This window comes from Jaculus jaculus, chromosome 6 (genome assembly GCF_020740685.1).
Source record: "Jaculus jaculus isolate mJacJac1 chromosome 6, mJacJac1.mat.Y.cur, whole genome shotgun sequence".
NCBI lineage: Eukaryota > Metazoa > Chordata > Mammalia > Rodentia > Dipodidae > Jaculus > Jaculus jaculus.
In genome coordinates, this window is record NC_059107.1 from 24028241 (window position 1) to 24043487 (window position 15247).

At 46.4% G+C, this 15247-nt stretch overlaps 1 protein-coding gene across 10 annotated transcripts in view; it reads left to right on the forward strand.

The window, feature by feature from the left end:
* Positions 1-15247, forward strand: part of Tenm2 (teneurin transmembrane protein 2) — a 1398763-nt gene that overhangs the window by 1307014 nt on the left and 76502 nt on the right. For all 10 annotated transcript variants that reach the window (XM_045152018.1, XM_004661036.2, XM_012949310.2 and 7 more), the window contains one exon: positions 9519-9729. In XM_045152018.1, coding sequence (XP_045007953.1) covers positions 9519-9729 — 211 coding nt within the window. The remainder of the gene's footprint in view (positions 1-9518; positions 9730-15247) is intronic.

Consider the following 15247-nt stretch of genomic DNA (forward strand, 5'->3'; position numbering starts at 1 on the left):
AGTTCCTAACTAGGCCAGGCTCAACAACATCCCAATATAAGAAGTAAGGAGAGGGCCGGGCGTGGTGGCGCACGCCTTTAATCCCAGCACTCGGGAGGCAGAGGTAGGAGGAACGCCAAAAGGTCAAGGCCACCCTGAGACTACATAGTGAATTCCAGGTCAGCCTGGGCTAGAGACCCTACCTCGAAAGAAAAAAAAAAGGAAGTAAGGAGAGCTGGGCATGGTGGCACATGCCTTTAATCCCAGCATTTAGGAGGCCAAGGTAGGAGGATCACTGTGAGTTGGAGGCCAGCCTGAGACTACATAGTGAATTCCAGGTCAGCCTGGGCTAGAGTGAGTACCTCAAAAAAAAAAAAAAAATAGAACGGAGGAAAGAAGCAGCAAGGAGACAATTCATGGCAAATGACAGAAAGGAGACTTAATCAATGTGGCCCATTGGGAAGCACAGATGAAGGCATTTGGTGAGTCTATGTCTACCTTTGTGGCACTGAAATAAGCCTTAGGTTTGGATAGAGGAATAAGTAGGGGCAGGAATAGGATATATACATAATTATGTCATCTTAAGGGCGATCTCTGTTTCCATTCTGGCTCTGCAAGGTGATTCAAAGCCATTTTCACTGTCACCACTTGAAGGGGATCTGGTTCACATAAGATGATCACCCCTGCTCCGGGGTGCAGACTTGCCCTCACTTGGGGCGTGGCCTGTTCAGTTCTTGAAGGTACGGATATAGTTTTGATCCCTTGCAATAAAAATGATCATCAGTCACTCTTATTCCTAGCATCCAAAATGACTGCAGTGTTAGGTACATTTGAGGGGGTCTTGGATCCCCAAAACTGATGCCTAAAGGAGATAGCTACAAAATGAAAGCCACTGTTCTACTTTCCCTTGTGGCTCCAGTGAGGAGTTGTTAAGAGTCACTTAGTCTCTGAGCATCTGGTGCACAGCTGTGGCCTTTGAGGACTGAAGCGCAGACCCGGCTGCAGAGGGCAGCAGATGGCCTCTGCGGGCTAGAACAGGACCTCCTTTGCCGTTTCATGTGAGGGATTGGGTGGCCAGCATGGCAAGGACTTCTAATATGGGATGACTCGCGTTGCTTATACAGACAGCCGAAACCTATCGGAGGTCCCACATACCCTAGATGGACTGCCGGAGCTCAGTTACAAGGTAGACTACTTACTAGTAAAGTTACAAGCTAACTTCCATGGCAAAACCCATCCCACCGCTGTTAACGTCCTTTTCCACTCCACAGGAGCCTTGGCCCCTGTCAGGCTCATTATGTTACGTCCCCAGACCCCCACCTAGCCTCCCCTTTTACTTGCATCAACAAAGAGCAGAAAGCATTAACTTCCTTCTTGCCCCCACTGGATAGATAACTCTTCCCTTTCCCTCTCTCTCATTAACCAACCTCAAATAGCAGCTGGAAGACTTTTCTGGGTTTGCCACCACGCTTCCTAGAGCCCTTAGCTGTACAAGGCATGACTCAAAGACTAGGCAGAACTCTGCAGGCAAAAAGATACACACAGTCCGGCCAACTCTGAAATACCCAACTGTTTCCTATGATGGCCTTACAGCTCCCTCCCGTGCACCAGGTCTCCCCCACCACCACCTTTACTTGTAAGCGTTCAGGGTTTGAGCTTAAATCTCACCACCATGCCTGAGCGCCTTTAAAAAAAAAAAGAATCTAACAGAGCAAAGTAGATAGACGCTGGGAGTGGCTGGCACAAGCCTATAACCAGCACAGCATGTAGGTGCCACCTCATTGCCAGTGGTTTGAATCATCTCACAGGCAGATAGTAGGGTCCTCACTGTCAGGAGTGAGCTGCCAGGCGACTTGTTTTCAGATGCTCAAGTCAAGCAGCCAAATTCTCGCCCAGCTAGAGCAGTAGACAAGCCTTCGGAAGTGATTAAGCCTCACAGACACTCACATCTCCCCAAGTGATAGGGCCCACTGCTTCTGCCTTCAGACTCCCTTTAGGGAGACAGTGACTCTTCTCCAACAGTGAAAGAGACAAAGGCCAAAGTTCTCTCACTGGCTACGCCTTCCTGCTTCTTAGCCACTTGGAAAGCTGGCAGCCTCCAGCCCCCCACCCCACCCCGTGTCTTCCTCCTCCAACAGGATGGAGATTTAGGGGATGGGTGTTGCTTTTACACACTGCAGTCGTACTTGCTGTCCATAGGACATTCTGGGACACCCCCATACCAAAATCCCTACATATGACCTACAGACATCCGCTTGACCATGTCTGACTGATAATACCTAATCCAATGTAAATGCCATGTAAATAATTGGTTTGCTCCATAATTTCAGGAATAATGACAAGGAAGGTTATCTATACCTGCCCATACAAATGTCATCTCCATTCCCCTGCCTGCATTTTCTTTGTTTGTTGGGTTTTGTTGTTGTTGTAGGGTCTCACTCTAGCACAGGCTAGACCTGGAATTCTTGATGTAGTCTCAGGGTGGCCTCAAACTCATAGTGATCCTCCCACCTCTTCCTCCCAAGTGTGGGGGTTAAAGGCGTGTGCCACCACGGCTGGCTCCCTGGATGCATTTTCTATCTGGGGTTAGGTGAAGGCCAGAGACAGAGCCAGGAAGCCAAGAATTAGCAGATTCAATTATGCAAACAGGACTTCCCCGCATTGCCATCATCATCTCCATCTTTTTGCGTGAGGGAAAGTGAAAACCAGACTAGTGACTGGCCCCAGGTTCCAGTGAGGCAGTAACCACTCACATCCAGAGCCCACATCCAGAGCCAGTCACACAGTCTGAAGTTTCAAGGTTACGTCATTTTGCTTTGCAAGGTTGTCATGAGGACTTAAATTAAAATCTTACTTTACCTAGGACATCTATGATTATGATTAAATTATCATTAACCAGTCGCTGTGGGTGGTGGTTTTTTTTTTTCTGTCACTGTGCTTAAATATTTTTCTTTATTTGCAAGGAGAGAAAGAGAGACAGTATAGGTGTACCAGAGCTTCTTGCCACTGCAAATGTACTCCAGACACACATGCCACTTTGTGCATCTGGCTTCATGTGGGTACTGGGGAATTGAACATAGACCAGCAAGCAGGTTTTGCAAGCAAGCACTTTTAACCACTGAGCAATCTCCCTAGCCCCATCACTATTTTTGGGGGGTTTTGTTGTTGTTGTTGTTGTTGTTTTTAGGGGAGGGTTGTTTGTTTTTTTCAAGGTAGGGTCTCACTGTAGCACAGACTGACTTGGAATTTGACTCGGTCACCCCAGCTAGACTTGAATTTAGAGTGATCCTCTTAACTCAGGCTCTTGAGTACTGGGATTAAAGACATGGGCCACCATGCCCAGCTTACTATTTTAATTTTTCATATTATTGACAACTTCCATAATGCAGCTCACTATTTTTTTATATTTTATTTTTATTTATTTATTCATTTGACAGAGGGAGAGGGGGAGGAGAGAGAAAGAGAGAGAGCACAAGCGAATGGGCAAGCCACCACCTCCGGCCACTGCAAACAAGCTCCAGATGTGTGTGCCCCCTTGTGCATCTGGCTAACGTAGGTTCTGGAGAATTGAACCTGGGTCCTTTGGCTTTGCAGGCAAATGCCATAACTGCTAAGCCATTCTTCCAGCCCCAGATCACTATTTTTAATATAGCATACTTGCCACAGCTTACTCAGTCCAGAGCCCTTAGTGCATTACTCTATCAAAGATATTAATCCCAATTATTTTCCTGTCTAGTTTTTATAAAAGGAATGAGTTTAAGAACTCGAGGGAGTTTTGGTTTATAATCATTCTTATCCTTTATTAAACACATAATGTATGACAAAGGTATTTCATATGGAGGCATATATATTGATTCATTTATTCCCTAACACATAATCCTAATACTATATGCACTGTGATATCAGTTTTAAAGGCAAGAAAACTGAGTGAGGTTATTGTTGATCTTCTCAAGCTCACACAGCCAGAACTAGGGAGGGTGAACTTTAATCCCAAACCCACCTGAACCCAAAGGCCCAGTTCTTACTCTAATCCAAAAGATTCGACTGAGCAATAACCCTAATTTCTGGCTCATATCACTAGAACATGATAAAAGATTCTCTGATATTCTTTTTAGTTTTTATCAACAACTTCTGTACATTTAGACAATAAACTATGATCATAATCCCCTCCCACCATCCTCTCTTTCCTCTGTTTTCTCCCTCCCAAATCCTCCTTCCACTGGATTCCTTCTTTCCAGGAAGTCTCTCCTCTGTTTTGATGTCAGCATGATTCCCCCTCCTTTAATCAAGCCTTGTGCAGGTACCATTAGCCACTGGTAGGTCGTGAATACCATGACCACTTCGTGTCTGGAAGACAGTATTGCAAAGCATTCCTCCCCTTCCTTTGGCCCTTACATTCCTCCCACCACCTCTTCTGCAATGGTCCACTCCACTGTCACTTCTCAGCACTCCAGGCTGGGCTTGAACTCCTGAGCTTCCTGGCTCCGTCTTCTACTAGCGTGTGCCACTATAACTGCTGGATGTAGTGGTACGTGCCTATGATCCCAGCATTTGAGCAATACAAACAGTAGGATTAGGAGTTCAAGGTCATCCTCAGCTACATAGTGAGTTTGAAGCCAGCCTGGGATACATGAGACCCTGCCTAAAAAAATAATAATTTTTTAATGCCCTGGTCTTGTTCCCAGAAAGTTTCTCCCATTACCATGTTTTCCTAAAATTCCCAGTACAGTTAACATCTGATATGTATGTGTAGAAGCAGGAGACCCTGAGTCCACATCAATTTGGGCAGAAAGCACCTGGAGGTTTCTGAGGTTTCTTTTTTTTTTTTTTTGGTTTTTCGAGGTAAGGTCTCACTCTGGTCCAGGCTGACCTGCAGTTAACTCTGTCATCTCAGGGTGGCCTTGAACTCATGGCAATCCTCCTACCTCTGCCTCCCGAGTGCTGGGATTAAAGGCATGCGCCACCATGCCCGGCTGGGCTTCTTTTTTCTTAAAAAAAAAAAGGTATGCACAACCATGCCTGGCCATGCCCACCTTTTTTATTTAATTTTTTTATTTATTTGAGAGAGAGAGGCAGATAGAGAGAAAGAGAATGAGCATGCCAGGGCCTCCAGCCACTGCAAACGAACTCCAGATGCATGTGCCACCTTGTACATCTGGCTTACTTAGGTCCTAGGGAGTTGAACCTGGGTCCTTTGGCTTTGCAAGCAAGTGCCTTAACCACTAAGCCATCTCTCCAGACCTGGATGCTTCTTTATAGCCATGTTTTACTGAGCGAAGGAGGTGAGGACATAGGAACAGACATGCTCTGTCACCATGGGCCTACGTATGAAGGCCTCAGTTGCTCAGTTAGAATCAGGCCTCTGGAGGCCTCTGCAAACCTCCCTCACCACCCTCCTGAGGGCGGGGTGGGGGGCGATGAAAAAAAGCAACCAGACAAACAAATACATGGGTAGATAAATAAATAAATAAACGGGCCAATGTCATCGAAGAGCCCGCCGCCTTCCCAGCTGTTGAATGGAGACATCGGTGGCCTCTCTGGTCTTGAACTGGCAATTCAGAGCAGTTTGATTGCCTGCTTGATTGTTTGCGAGATAACTGCAAGATTGTCAGTGACAGGGTAATTTACTGAAGATTGCAATGTCAGACTCCATCCAAGGGGCTTGCTGGCATAAAGATGCGATTCTCATGACTGACAGGCCACTGGGAGATTGGACCGCCAATTTAAAGTTCACAGTGTCGTCTGAAAGTGTTTGGGGCGGCAGCCAGTGATCACGCAGCGTGACGAGGTCATTACAGGCGTAATAACGTCTGGAACGGCAAACAGTGTCTCTGCAGCAGGTAAATGTAAATACGGGGGCAGGAAATCAGCTATATCTCTCTTCTCTTTTAGTATTTGTCATCTGCCATAGCTGCTGTGTTTTGGCTAGCTCCTGCCAGAGGGGCCCTTCAATAAGAAGCCCAGTGCCAACAAAACTGAGGAAACTGGAGGTAGTCACCAGTCCAGAAAGAGTGACAGACCAGAGGGGGTAGGGAGGAAAATGCTTGGCACTTAATAGGAAAACTGTCTCAAGGTGTTATTTGAGCCCAGAGTGGTCTCCGAACTGGTAATATGGAGGGGGGGGGAAATGGGCGAGAGGAGGAAGAAAACCTTCACAGCTGCAGGAGGGAAAGGCCACCAGAGATGGACGGGACTCCTAATGGGAAGAGGCCGGTGACCTTAACAGAAATCTATAGCGCTAACAACAGTGGCCTCTTCTCTCCTGAGAACTTTCGGTGGCTGCTGAATGGGTCGGGGTGGGGGGGGGGGGGAGGTGGATGCCAGCATATCTCTGTGGGTTATTTGAAAATCCGAAGCAGGCATTCTGTGTAGATTCCTTCTGTCTAGTGCACACGGCCCTTGGAAGGGTTGGTCCACACAGAATTCTCTTCAGTTATTTTCCCCCCATTCTCTCCCTTATCCTGTCACTGGCCCTCAAATCCAGATTGAACTATTGAAATATGGATCGGTCGCATGCTGTCCGAGCATTCTGGTATGGAGACACAATTCATTCTCCAGCACTATTTCTGGGGGCCTCAGCTTGCCTGGGATCTGGGGAGTCTCCTGTGAAGCCGGTACATTGAACAGAGCTGTTTGGAGCTAAATTTCAAGTCTCTAAAGTGTGCATGGTGCGGGGAGGGTGCCTGTTCACCCTCCGTGCCTGCGTTTCTAGGAAATGTAAATCTAAATGTATTAGGAGCCACCTTGGCCCGTGTGCAAAATGAGAGGCTCCTTTTAGTAATTTTAAGCCAGGCAAGATATGCAACCTCCTAATTTGTTTGTTTGCTAAAAAGAAAGTAATGCATTAAAATTAATTGTACATTAATTGCTAAATTACAGTGGAATTTCGGTGAAATTACATATTTCAGTTTCATTAGTGGAACCAAAGGAAAGGGTAATGCCAAAAAGTTACATGGTAAATTTTAAAGCATACAGCCAGCCAGGCCTCTGACTCAACATTCAAGTGCAGCTGTTTGTTGTGCATAGCTCAGGTTTTGAAAACACATTTCTAGGATGCTGATTACTCACCTCTCCCACCTCCCAAAATGCCTTGCTGCCAAATCCAGGGGGAGCCAGGTAGTTACTCTCCAGTGACGCTGCCATGCACACTCAATCGAGTCCCAGCAGAATGAACGAGAATCGGCCAGCAAGTCCATTCTAATAGGAAATTTCAAGGAGCCAACCCTCCCCTAAACATTCTGCTCCCTAACCTTGTCGGACACATGAGGAATGGGGAGCAGTCGTTTCTTCATGCCACAACCATCTGTGGGCTGCCCTGTCGTGTGCTCGGTGCTTTGTGAGACATGAGTATAGAAATTAACAGGACCCTCGAAGTCACCTGCGCGGTCACTGGCACAAAGCACCCTACCAACAGCAGCTGGTGGGAGTAAAGGGTTTATTTTGGCTGACAGACTTGAGGGGAAGCTCCATGATGGCAGGGGAAAATGTGGCATAAACAGTCTGGCCATGGCCTCCTGGCCAACATCAGGTGGAAAAAAGCAGCAGGAGAGTGTGCCAAACACTGGCCAGGGGAAGCTGGCTATAACATTCATAAGCCTGGTACCAACAACACACCTCCTCCAGGAGACGCCAGTTCCCAAATTGCCATCAGCTGGGCACCTAGAATTCAGAACACGTGAGTTTATGGGGGACACCTGATCCAACCCTGTTTTTTTGTTGTTGTTTTGTTTTGTTTTGTTTTTCCCCACTGAGCTCATTGTCCAGATAGGGAGGCAAATGTGAAGACATTTTAATTCTAGTACAAGGGAGTTTGTGTTAACAACAATTGTTTCTAAAGTTTATTGTGAATTGGAATCACCTGAGAAGCATGATTAAAATGCAGATTCTAGAACCTGCTTCCAGAAGCTGTCCCTGGGGAGGCCTGGCGTCGACCTATGATTCTTCCCCATGGGATTTTAATGCATCACCATTCTCAGAGAGTCTCTAGCGAATGGGGTATATAAGACAGGCGATCCCAACAGGGCTGGTCAGTTTGTGGTGCTATGGCAAAAAAAAAAAAAAAAGTCACAACTGAGAGGCTTACACAGCACACATCTGCTTCTCATGGGGAAAGCCCAGAAGGCCAAGATCAAGACACTAAGGGACTTGTCCACTGAGGGCCTGATTGCCGCTCATGTATCCATACATGAATGAAAGAGCTGGGGAGCTCTCTAGGGGGTAGATCATGGATAAGCCTAAACAATGGTACCAAACTGCCTGTATTTGCTGAAAAGAAAACTAATAAATTAAATTAAAAAAAAAAAGAAAGAAAGAAAGAAACTAACCCCACTCATGAGAGCTTCCATGGATGAATTTCCTCCCGAGGCCCCCTTCTGATACCATCACATCGAGGATTTAGACCTTGGGCATATGAATAGGAGAGGGCACACAGCATCCAATGCTAGCCCCGTCAAGGGTATCATCACGAGGAATTCCTGGATAAGGAGGCCACCCTTAACTAGTCCCTGATGTCCTGTTGTGTCTCCCACTACGCTGTCAGGTCCTTAAAGACAGACATCATGATTCTGTGCTCGCGGGTTTCCAGCAGGCAAGGAGCACTCAGAGATGTGTACAGTGGTACACACACCTGGATAGGGGTAGCCCAGGAACCCGGGGAAGGGCTGGGAACCTAGGCCAGCAAGAGTGCTCAAAGTCCTGTGGGCACAGAAGAATGCAGAACAGAGGTGACTGGCTGAAAGGCTGGTTCTGTTTCCTGGTTTCCTCACCAGTGCTGCATCTGCACGTTTCCTGGAAGATTAACAGCACCTGAGTTTCCAGCGGGTTAAATTCCCTCCCTGGCTGAAGGAGCTAAGCTGGAATGCTTTACAACTAGAAGAATGATCTAAGGAATTCCACACATTGCTTACTTGTACACCCACCAGCGCAGGCCCTTGGGAATCACCCCTTGGGTTATTTTTGTGCAGTGCTATTTAGAAGCAAGGTTTTGGATTTTTTTCCCCCAGTAATTCCATTCATACCTGCTCATGGTAGTAAAAAGAAAAAAAAAAAAGGGCTGGAGAGATGGCTTAGCGGTTAAGCGCTTGCCTGTGAAGCCTAAGGACCCCGGTTCGAGGCTTGGTTCCCCAGGTCCCACGTTAGCCAGATGCACAAGGGGGCGCAGGCGTCTGGAGTTCGTTTGCAGAGGCTGGAGGCCCTGGCACGCCCATTCTCTCTCTCTCCCTCTATCTGTCTTTCTCTCTGTGTCTGTCACTCTCAAAGAAATAAATTTTAAAAATTTAAAAAAAGAAAAGAAAAAAAAAAACTTCAGAAAAATGTAATAAAGAAAACAAAGAGACCCACACTTTACTACTGCCTAGAGAAAACCACCGTTACCGTTTCCAACCGTTTCCTTCCAGTCTTGTCTCTTCCGTGAGTGTGGGTTGCAGGTATACTGGGCTGGCTGGCCAAGGCCCTTGGTTACGTTGGATGGCGACACATGTCTCCAAGTGGCCCAGTGCCGTGCAATGTGCTGACCTTGGCTCTGCTTCTGCCCTTTCCAGATGGCCTGGTGGATTGCCTAGACCCTGACTGCTGCCTGCAGTCAGCCTGTCAGAACAGCCTGCTCTGCCGGGGGTCCCGGGACCCCTTAGATATCATCCAGCAAGGCCAGACGGACTGGCCCGCAGTGAAGTCCTTCTACGACCGCATCAAGCTCTTGGCAGGCAAGGATAGTACCCACATCATTCCTGGAGACGATCCCTTCAACAGCAGGTAGGGGCCCTTTGTCCCTGTAGGCCACTGGACCTAGTTCCCTAGAAACTGGCCCCAAGGCATCCCCCCCTGCTGCCCCTCACAGGCAGTCCTTTTGTCGCCCCACTTCGGGCTCTAGAGCAAGTTTGGTCTCCCTGCAGGATTGGGATCTCACCCTCAAGGCAGAACTCGCTGAAGACACCTGTTGGCTCTCCAAGTTTTGAGATCATTTTTTATGATCTGTTATTTTATGACATTTTTGTCGTTATTTTAAATCCCCCTTTTAATACCTCTGAGAGCAGCTTTTGTCTGAGCTTTACTGAAATGGTTCATTCAGTTGAGTATTTTTTGAAAGCTGTTATTAACTTGATAACATAACCTATCATTCATGGTATGTTAGAGTCAAAATGATGCACCTTGGCTCACGTTATATGCATTACCTGTAGAGCTCACAGTACCCACGCCTTCATGGACCCTCCAAGTGCCCAGGGCACAGCGCTGCCACATTTTAACCCTCACGCTCTCCAGCTAACTTCTTCTGTTTGGTTGGGTTTGGGGGCTGTACGGCTTTTCAAGGTAGGATTTCATTCTATCACAGGCTGACCTGGAATTCACTATGTCATCTCAGGCTGGCCTTGAACGCACAGCGATCCTCCCACCTCTGCCTCCCCAGTTTGGGGAGTAAAGGCGTACACCACCACGCCTGGCTGTCCGTCTCACTTTTGTTCTCAGTTGCTAACTTGAGGTTTATGAATATTCTGGGACACAGTTCTGGTTCTGGGTTAGTTAATTTTGTAGTCTGCTTGGCCTGTCCCTTCAGTCAGAACGGTGCCACGGAGAAGACAGCAGGAGGAAGGTTTGCCTTAGAGACACCGCGCCACCCCTTCCCCACTGTCTTCTAGACACCACACTGACTGTGAAAGCAGGCGCAGGGCCACTAGGGCACGGGTCCTTTAACTGTGCATGGCTGACACCTCTCCGAACCAGGGGTCCAGATCCAGGTTTTCATGGCATATGCTGATGTCAGTGGAGTATGCATGGACTTCTTGAGCGCACCCCAGCCCGTCTGTGTGCTCTTTCACATGGAAAATTACAGACTGCTGGTTGGCTGCCATCACTAGACCTCTAGGTTCCAGGAACCTAAGCAAGATGATCTGCTCCGCTTTCCCTCTGACATTCCCCATCATGTCATCTGTCTCTTTATTCTCTTTTTTTTTTCCCATTCTCTTTTATTTTAACCTTTCTTCACCTCTTATTTTTTCAAGCTTTTAAATTATATTTTTAAATGTTTTGTTTGCTTGAGATTGAAAGAGGGAGAGAGAGAAAGAGAAAAAGAGGAAGAATGCAGCAGTCTCCAGCCACGGCCAGTGAACTCCAGACACATGCACCACCTTGTGCATCTGGCTTATGTGGGTCCTGGGGAATCGAACCTGTGTCCTTAGGCTTCACAGGCAAGCGCCTTAACCACTAAGTCATCTTTCCAGCCCTTATTGATATATTATGTTTTCAGGGGAGAGAGGGAGGATTTTGAGGTAAGGGCTCACTCTAGCCAAGGCTGACCTGGAATTCACTACGTAGTCTCAGGGTGGCCTCGAACTCACGGCAATCCTCCTACCTCTGCCTCCCAAGTGCTGGGATTAAAGGCGTGCGCCACCACACCAGGCTTCCTTAATTATATTTTTGATTGACACATAATGGTTTACATAGTTATGGGGTACAATGTGATAATTTGCTTCATGTATACCTTGTGTATACATCAAACTGGGGTAATTAGGATAGCCCTCACCTTAAGTATTCAGCACTTTTTTGTGATGAGAACATTCAAAATTCACCCTTTGAACTCTTTTGCTGTATTCAGTGCATTTGTGTTCACTGTAGCCACCCCTGCACACTGGAACACGAGAACACACTCCCCGCCCTCCTCGCTCAGGCTCTGTCCTTCCTAGGCTAGACTCAGGAGCACCTGGGGAAGCCCGCTGCTGACCCAGCCTCCAGCAGACTTTTCTGCTTACCAGAGCCCCTAACTTTGTAGGTCCCCGCATTGGACTCTGGGAGCAGAGAGGCATCAGCTGGTCAGGACTCTGTTCCTCGCCCTCCCTGAGATCCTGGCAGAGTGGGATAGAAAAGTGCAGCCCATCCTGCAGCCTTGCAGAGCCTTCTAAAAGCTGCATGGCCCCAGTTCTTGGTGCCTGCATTCACTCATGCACTCACTCCTCGCTTGTTTTGTTTTTGTTTTAGAGAGAGAGAATGTGTATGCCAACGCCTCCTGCCACTGCAAATACACTCCCAACACATGTGCCACTTTGTGCCTCTGGTTTTTATGTTGGTACTGAGGATTTGAACTCAGGCCAAACCGAAGCTGAGAGGCTTGGAAAGCAAGTACCTTTAACCACTGAGCCATCTCCCCAGCCCCATTTATTCATGTTTGGTTTATTGAGAGGGGATCTCACCCTGTAGCTCACACTGGACTCAAACTCACTATGCATTCTGCACTTGTCCTGAATGCCCTGTGTCCACTCTCTGAGGCCCCTGACAGACTTTCACCCCCATGCTTGGCTTCTGGCAGCTCTTCTGAATATGCAATTTTTTAACAAGATCACCTTAGACCAATATCTTTTGACTTCTCTCTGATCTGGTTTTACTAAACAGAAAAAGAAATAACAATACAAAATAAATCATAATCTTGGCCTGGAGAGATAGCTTAGCAGTTACGGTGCTTGCCTGCTAAGCCAAAGGTCCCAGGTTCAATTCCTCAGGACCCATTGTAAGCCAGACACACATACCTCTGGATTTTGTTTATAGTGGCTGGAGGCCTCTGGTGCACCCATTCTCTCCCTCCCTCTATCTCTCTCTCCTCTCTCTACATATGTCAAATAAACAAATAAATACACGATAGCTGGGGTTCAATTTCCCAATACCCATGTATAGCCAGATGCACTAAATGAATTCATAAGAAAAGAACTTGGAGACACCCCCACATTAGCAGCGCACTGACATATCATATTGGTGCATTTGGAGGAATTGGTGCATGGGCTGGGAACACACTTCCTCTCATGAGAGAACCCGGATGTGCTCGTACTGGGCCATAACATTTCAGTGGTGTTCACATGTAACTCACTCAGACCATGAACATATCTGCCAATGGCCCGTGTCTGCTTCTGTCTTCCTCCTTGCTGGTACTTCACAATGTATGCCTAAACTCAGTCATTCCCTGCTGCTTTCTTTTCATACTCTTTCTTCCTCTGTCCTTTGAGTTCATCCTAACCACTCTACCAATAGTTACGTCCTCCAGAAGGCCCCTGAGTGAGAGCCAAGAGACCATGGAACATGCAGGAACACCAAAATATGTGTAGTCTAAATCAGCTCACATGTCACCATAGAGGAAATGTCACAGAGGTTTTGTTTTTTTGTTGGTGGGGGGTGGTTTTGTTTTTCAAGGTAGGACCTTGCTCTAGCCCAGGCTGACCTGGAATTCACTTTGTAGTCTCAGGCTGGCCTGGAACTCACTGCAATCCTCCTACTCTGTCTCCCGAGTGCTAGGATTAAAGGCGTGGGCACCACCACATCAGGCCATCTCAGAAGTTTGATGAGCCCACGCATCTCAGCTCAGATGCGTAATTCAGAAGTATAAAATAGCACGCCGCGACATGGGTCAAAGTCCGGCGAGCGGCGATCCTCAGTACATTCCCGTCTGCCAAATAATGAAGGACAACGCTGGGAGTAAAAAAGAACTTGATTCAAGACTTCTTAAAAGGCGTTCCCCTCAATAATGGCAGACAAAAATAACTAAGACGCCTTGACTCCACCACTATAATTTATAGTGCAGATCTCACTATCGAGATAATGTGATAATTGTTACACATCAATAATCATAAATAGAAATGAACTGATAGCATGTCTTAGCTGAATCTTTTCTGTGACTTGGCTGCCTAGAAACGACAGAAAGCCAGCAGCAATGATGAATTACAAAAACAGAGCCAGAGAAATCACGGCAGCCCAGCCCCTTCTATTCCCCGTGGCACTCTGCAAAGCCTTATGCTGTAGGACTGACTTGAAAGGAGTAGGAAAATGGAGAGAAGGAAAAAAACAGCACGATGGAACACACTCCAAAATTTGTTTTCAACTCACGAGCACTGTATACCTTGTGGTCATCAACACATCCTTGATTTTAAAACAGTGTGTGGTAAAGCCTGAAAGAAACCTTAGTCTAAGCTAAGTCGAGAAAATGGAACTGAACAAAAAGGATTATTTTCATAAATTAGTTTTTGACTTGCAAAAGACTCTAGCATTGTGGTTGGGAGCAGCTAAAAGTAGAGTTCATTTGTTAGGCGGCCAGTGGCAGACAATTAGAGCTGTCATGGAATGGTCCAAGTGCCCCAAGATCACCAGGGAGTTGGGGTTGAATCCCGATGGTGAGGGGTAGAGGGGTGTTGCTAATAGAAAGAGATGGTTGGAGGCAGCATCCCTTATGCCTTGGGGACACCTGGGATTGCAAAGTCAGTATGTTCCAAAAAGCTTTGACAAGATTCTGGCAAAGAGCAGGTCAGCCCGATTACCTATTCCAGAAGTGGGAAGTGTGCCCAGCTAGCTAGGAGAAGCGCTCTGCCCTCTTGTCTCCAAGGATGGCAGTTCATGCGGAGGCCAGCATTGTCATCTGGGAGCTCGATGCAGACATGGAGCCTTGCATGGTTCTATTTCTTCATAAGATCAAGAGAATTCCAGGAGAGGAGACATGTATTCTCCTTCTTTGGGCTTTCCGTAGAGTACAGGTTGAATATCTTTAACCTGAAAATCCCAAATTCAAAAGCCCCCAAAATCCAAAACATATTAAATACCAGCATGACACTCCAAGTAGAAAAGTCCACCCCAAAAACCTTTTCTCATGCACAAAATTATTAAAAAATATTTATTAAATTAAATGTTTTATTTAATAAATTATGTTAATAAATTTAATAAATATTCATTAAATTAAATTAGTTATTTAAAATCTATTTAAGAAGAAAGAATGGGCGTGCCAGGGCTTCCTGCCACTGCAAACAAACTCCAGATGCATGTGCCACTTTGTGCATCTGGCTTTACGTGGGTACTAGAAAGTCAAACCCAGGCCCTCAGGCCATGTAATTAAACACCTTTAATAGCTGAGCCAACTCTCCAGCACCAAATTGCTAATATTTTACATCAGATTTCCTTTAGGGCATAAGGTGTATATGAAACATATATGAATCAAATGTTTAGACTTGAGTCTTATCCCCAAGACATCTCATTATGGATATGTAAATATTCCAAAATACTAGAAATTCTAAATCTAAAGTACTTCTAGTCCAAAGTATTTCCAAAGGAAACTCAACCCACATCACTGTGATATAAGATTATAAGACAGCTGTTTGGAAACTGTCATTCTTGGGAACATTCTATTTACTGTCATGTAGAAAGAAGGGAGTATGCCATAATGCCACCAGAAAAATAGGTAGGATTTTAGACATCTACCTCCCAAGAGAGCAGGAGTTTAACATGAGAAAAAAAAATGCATAATTTTATA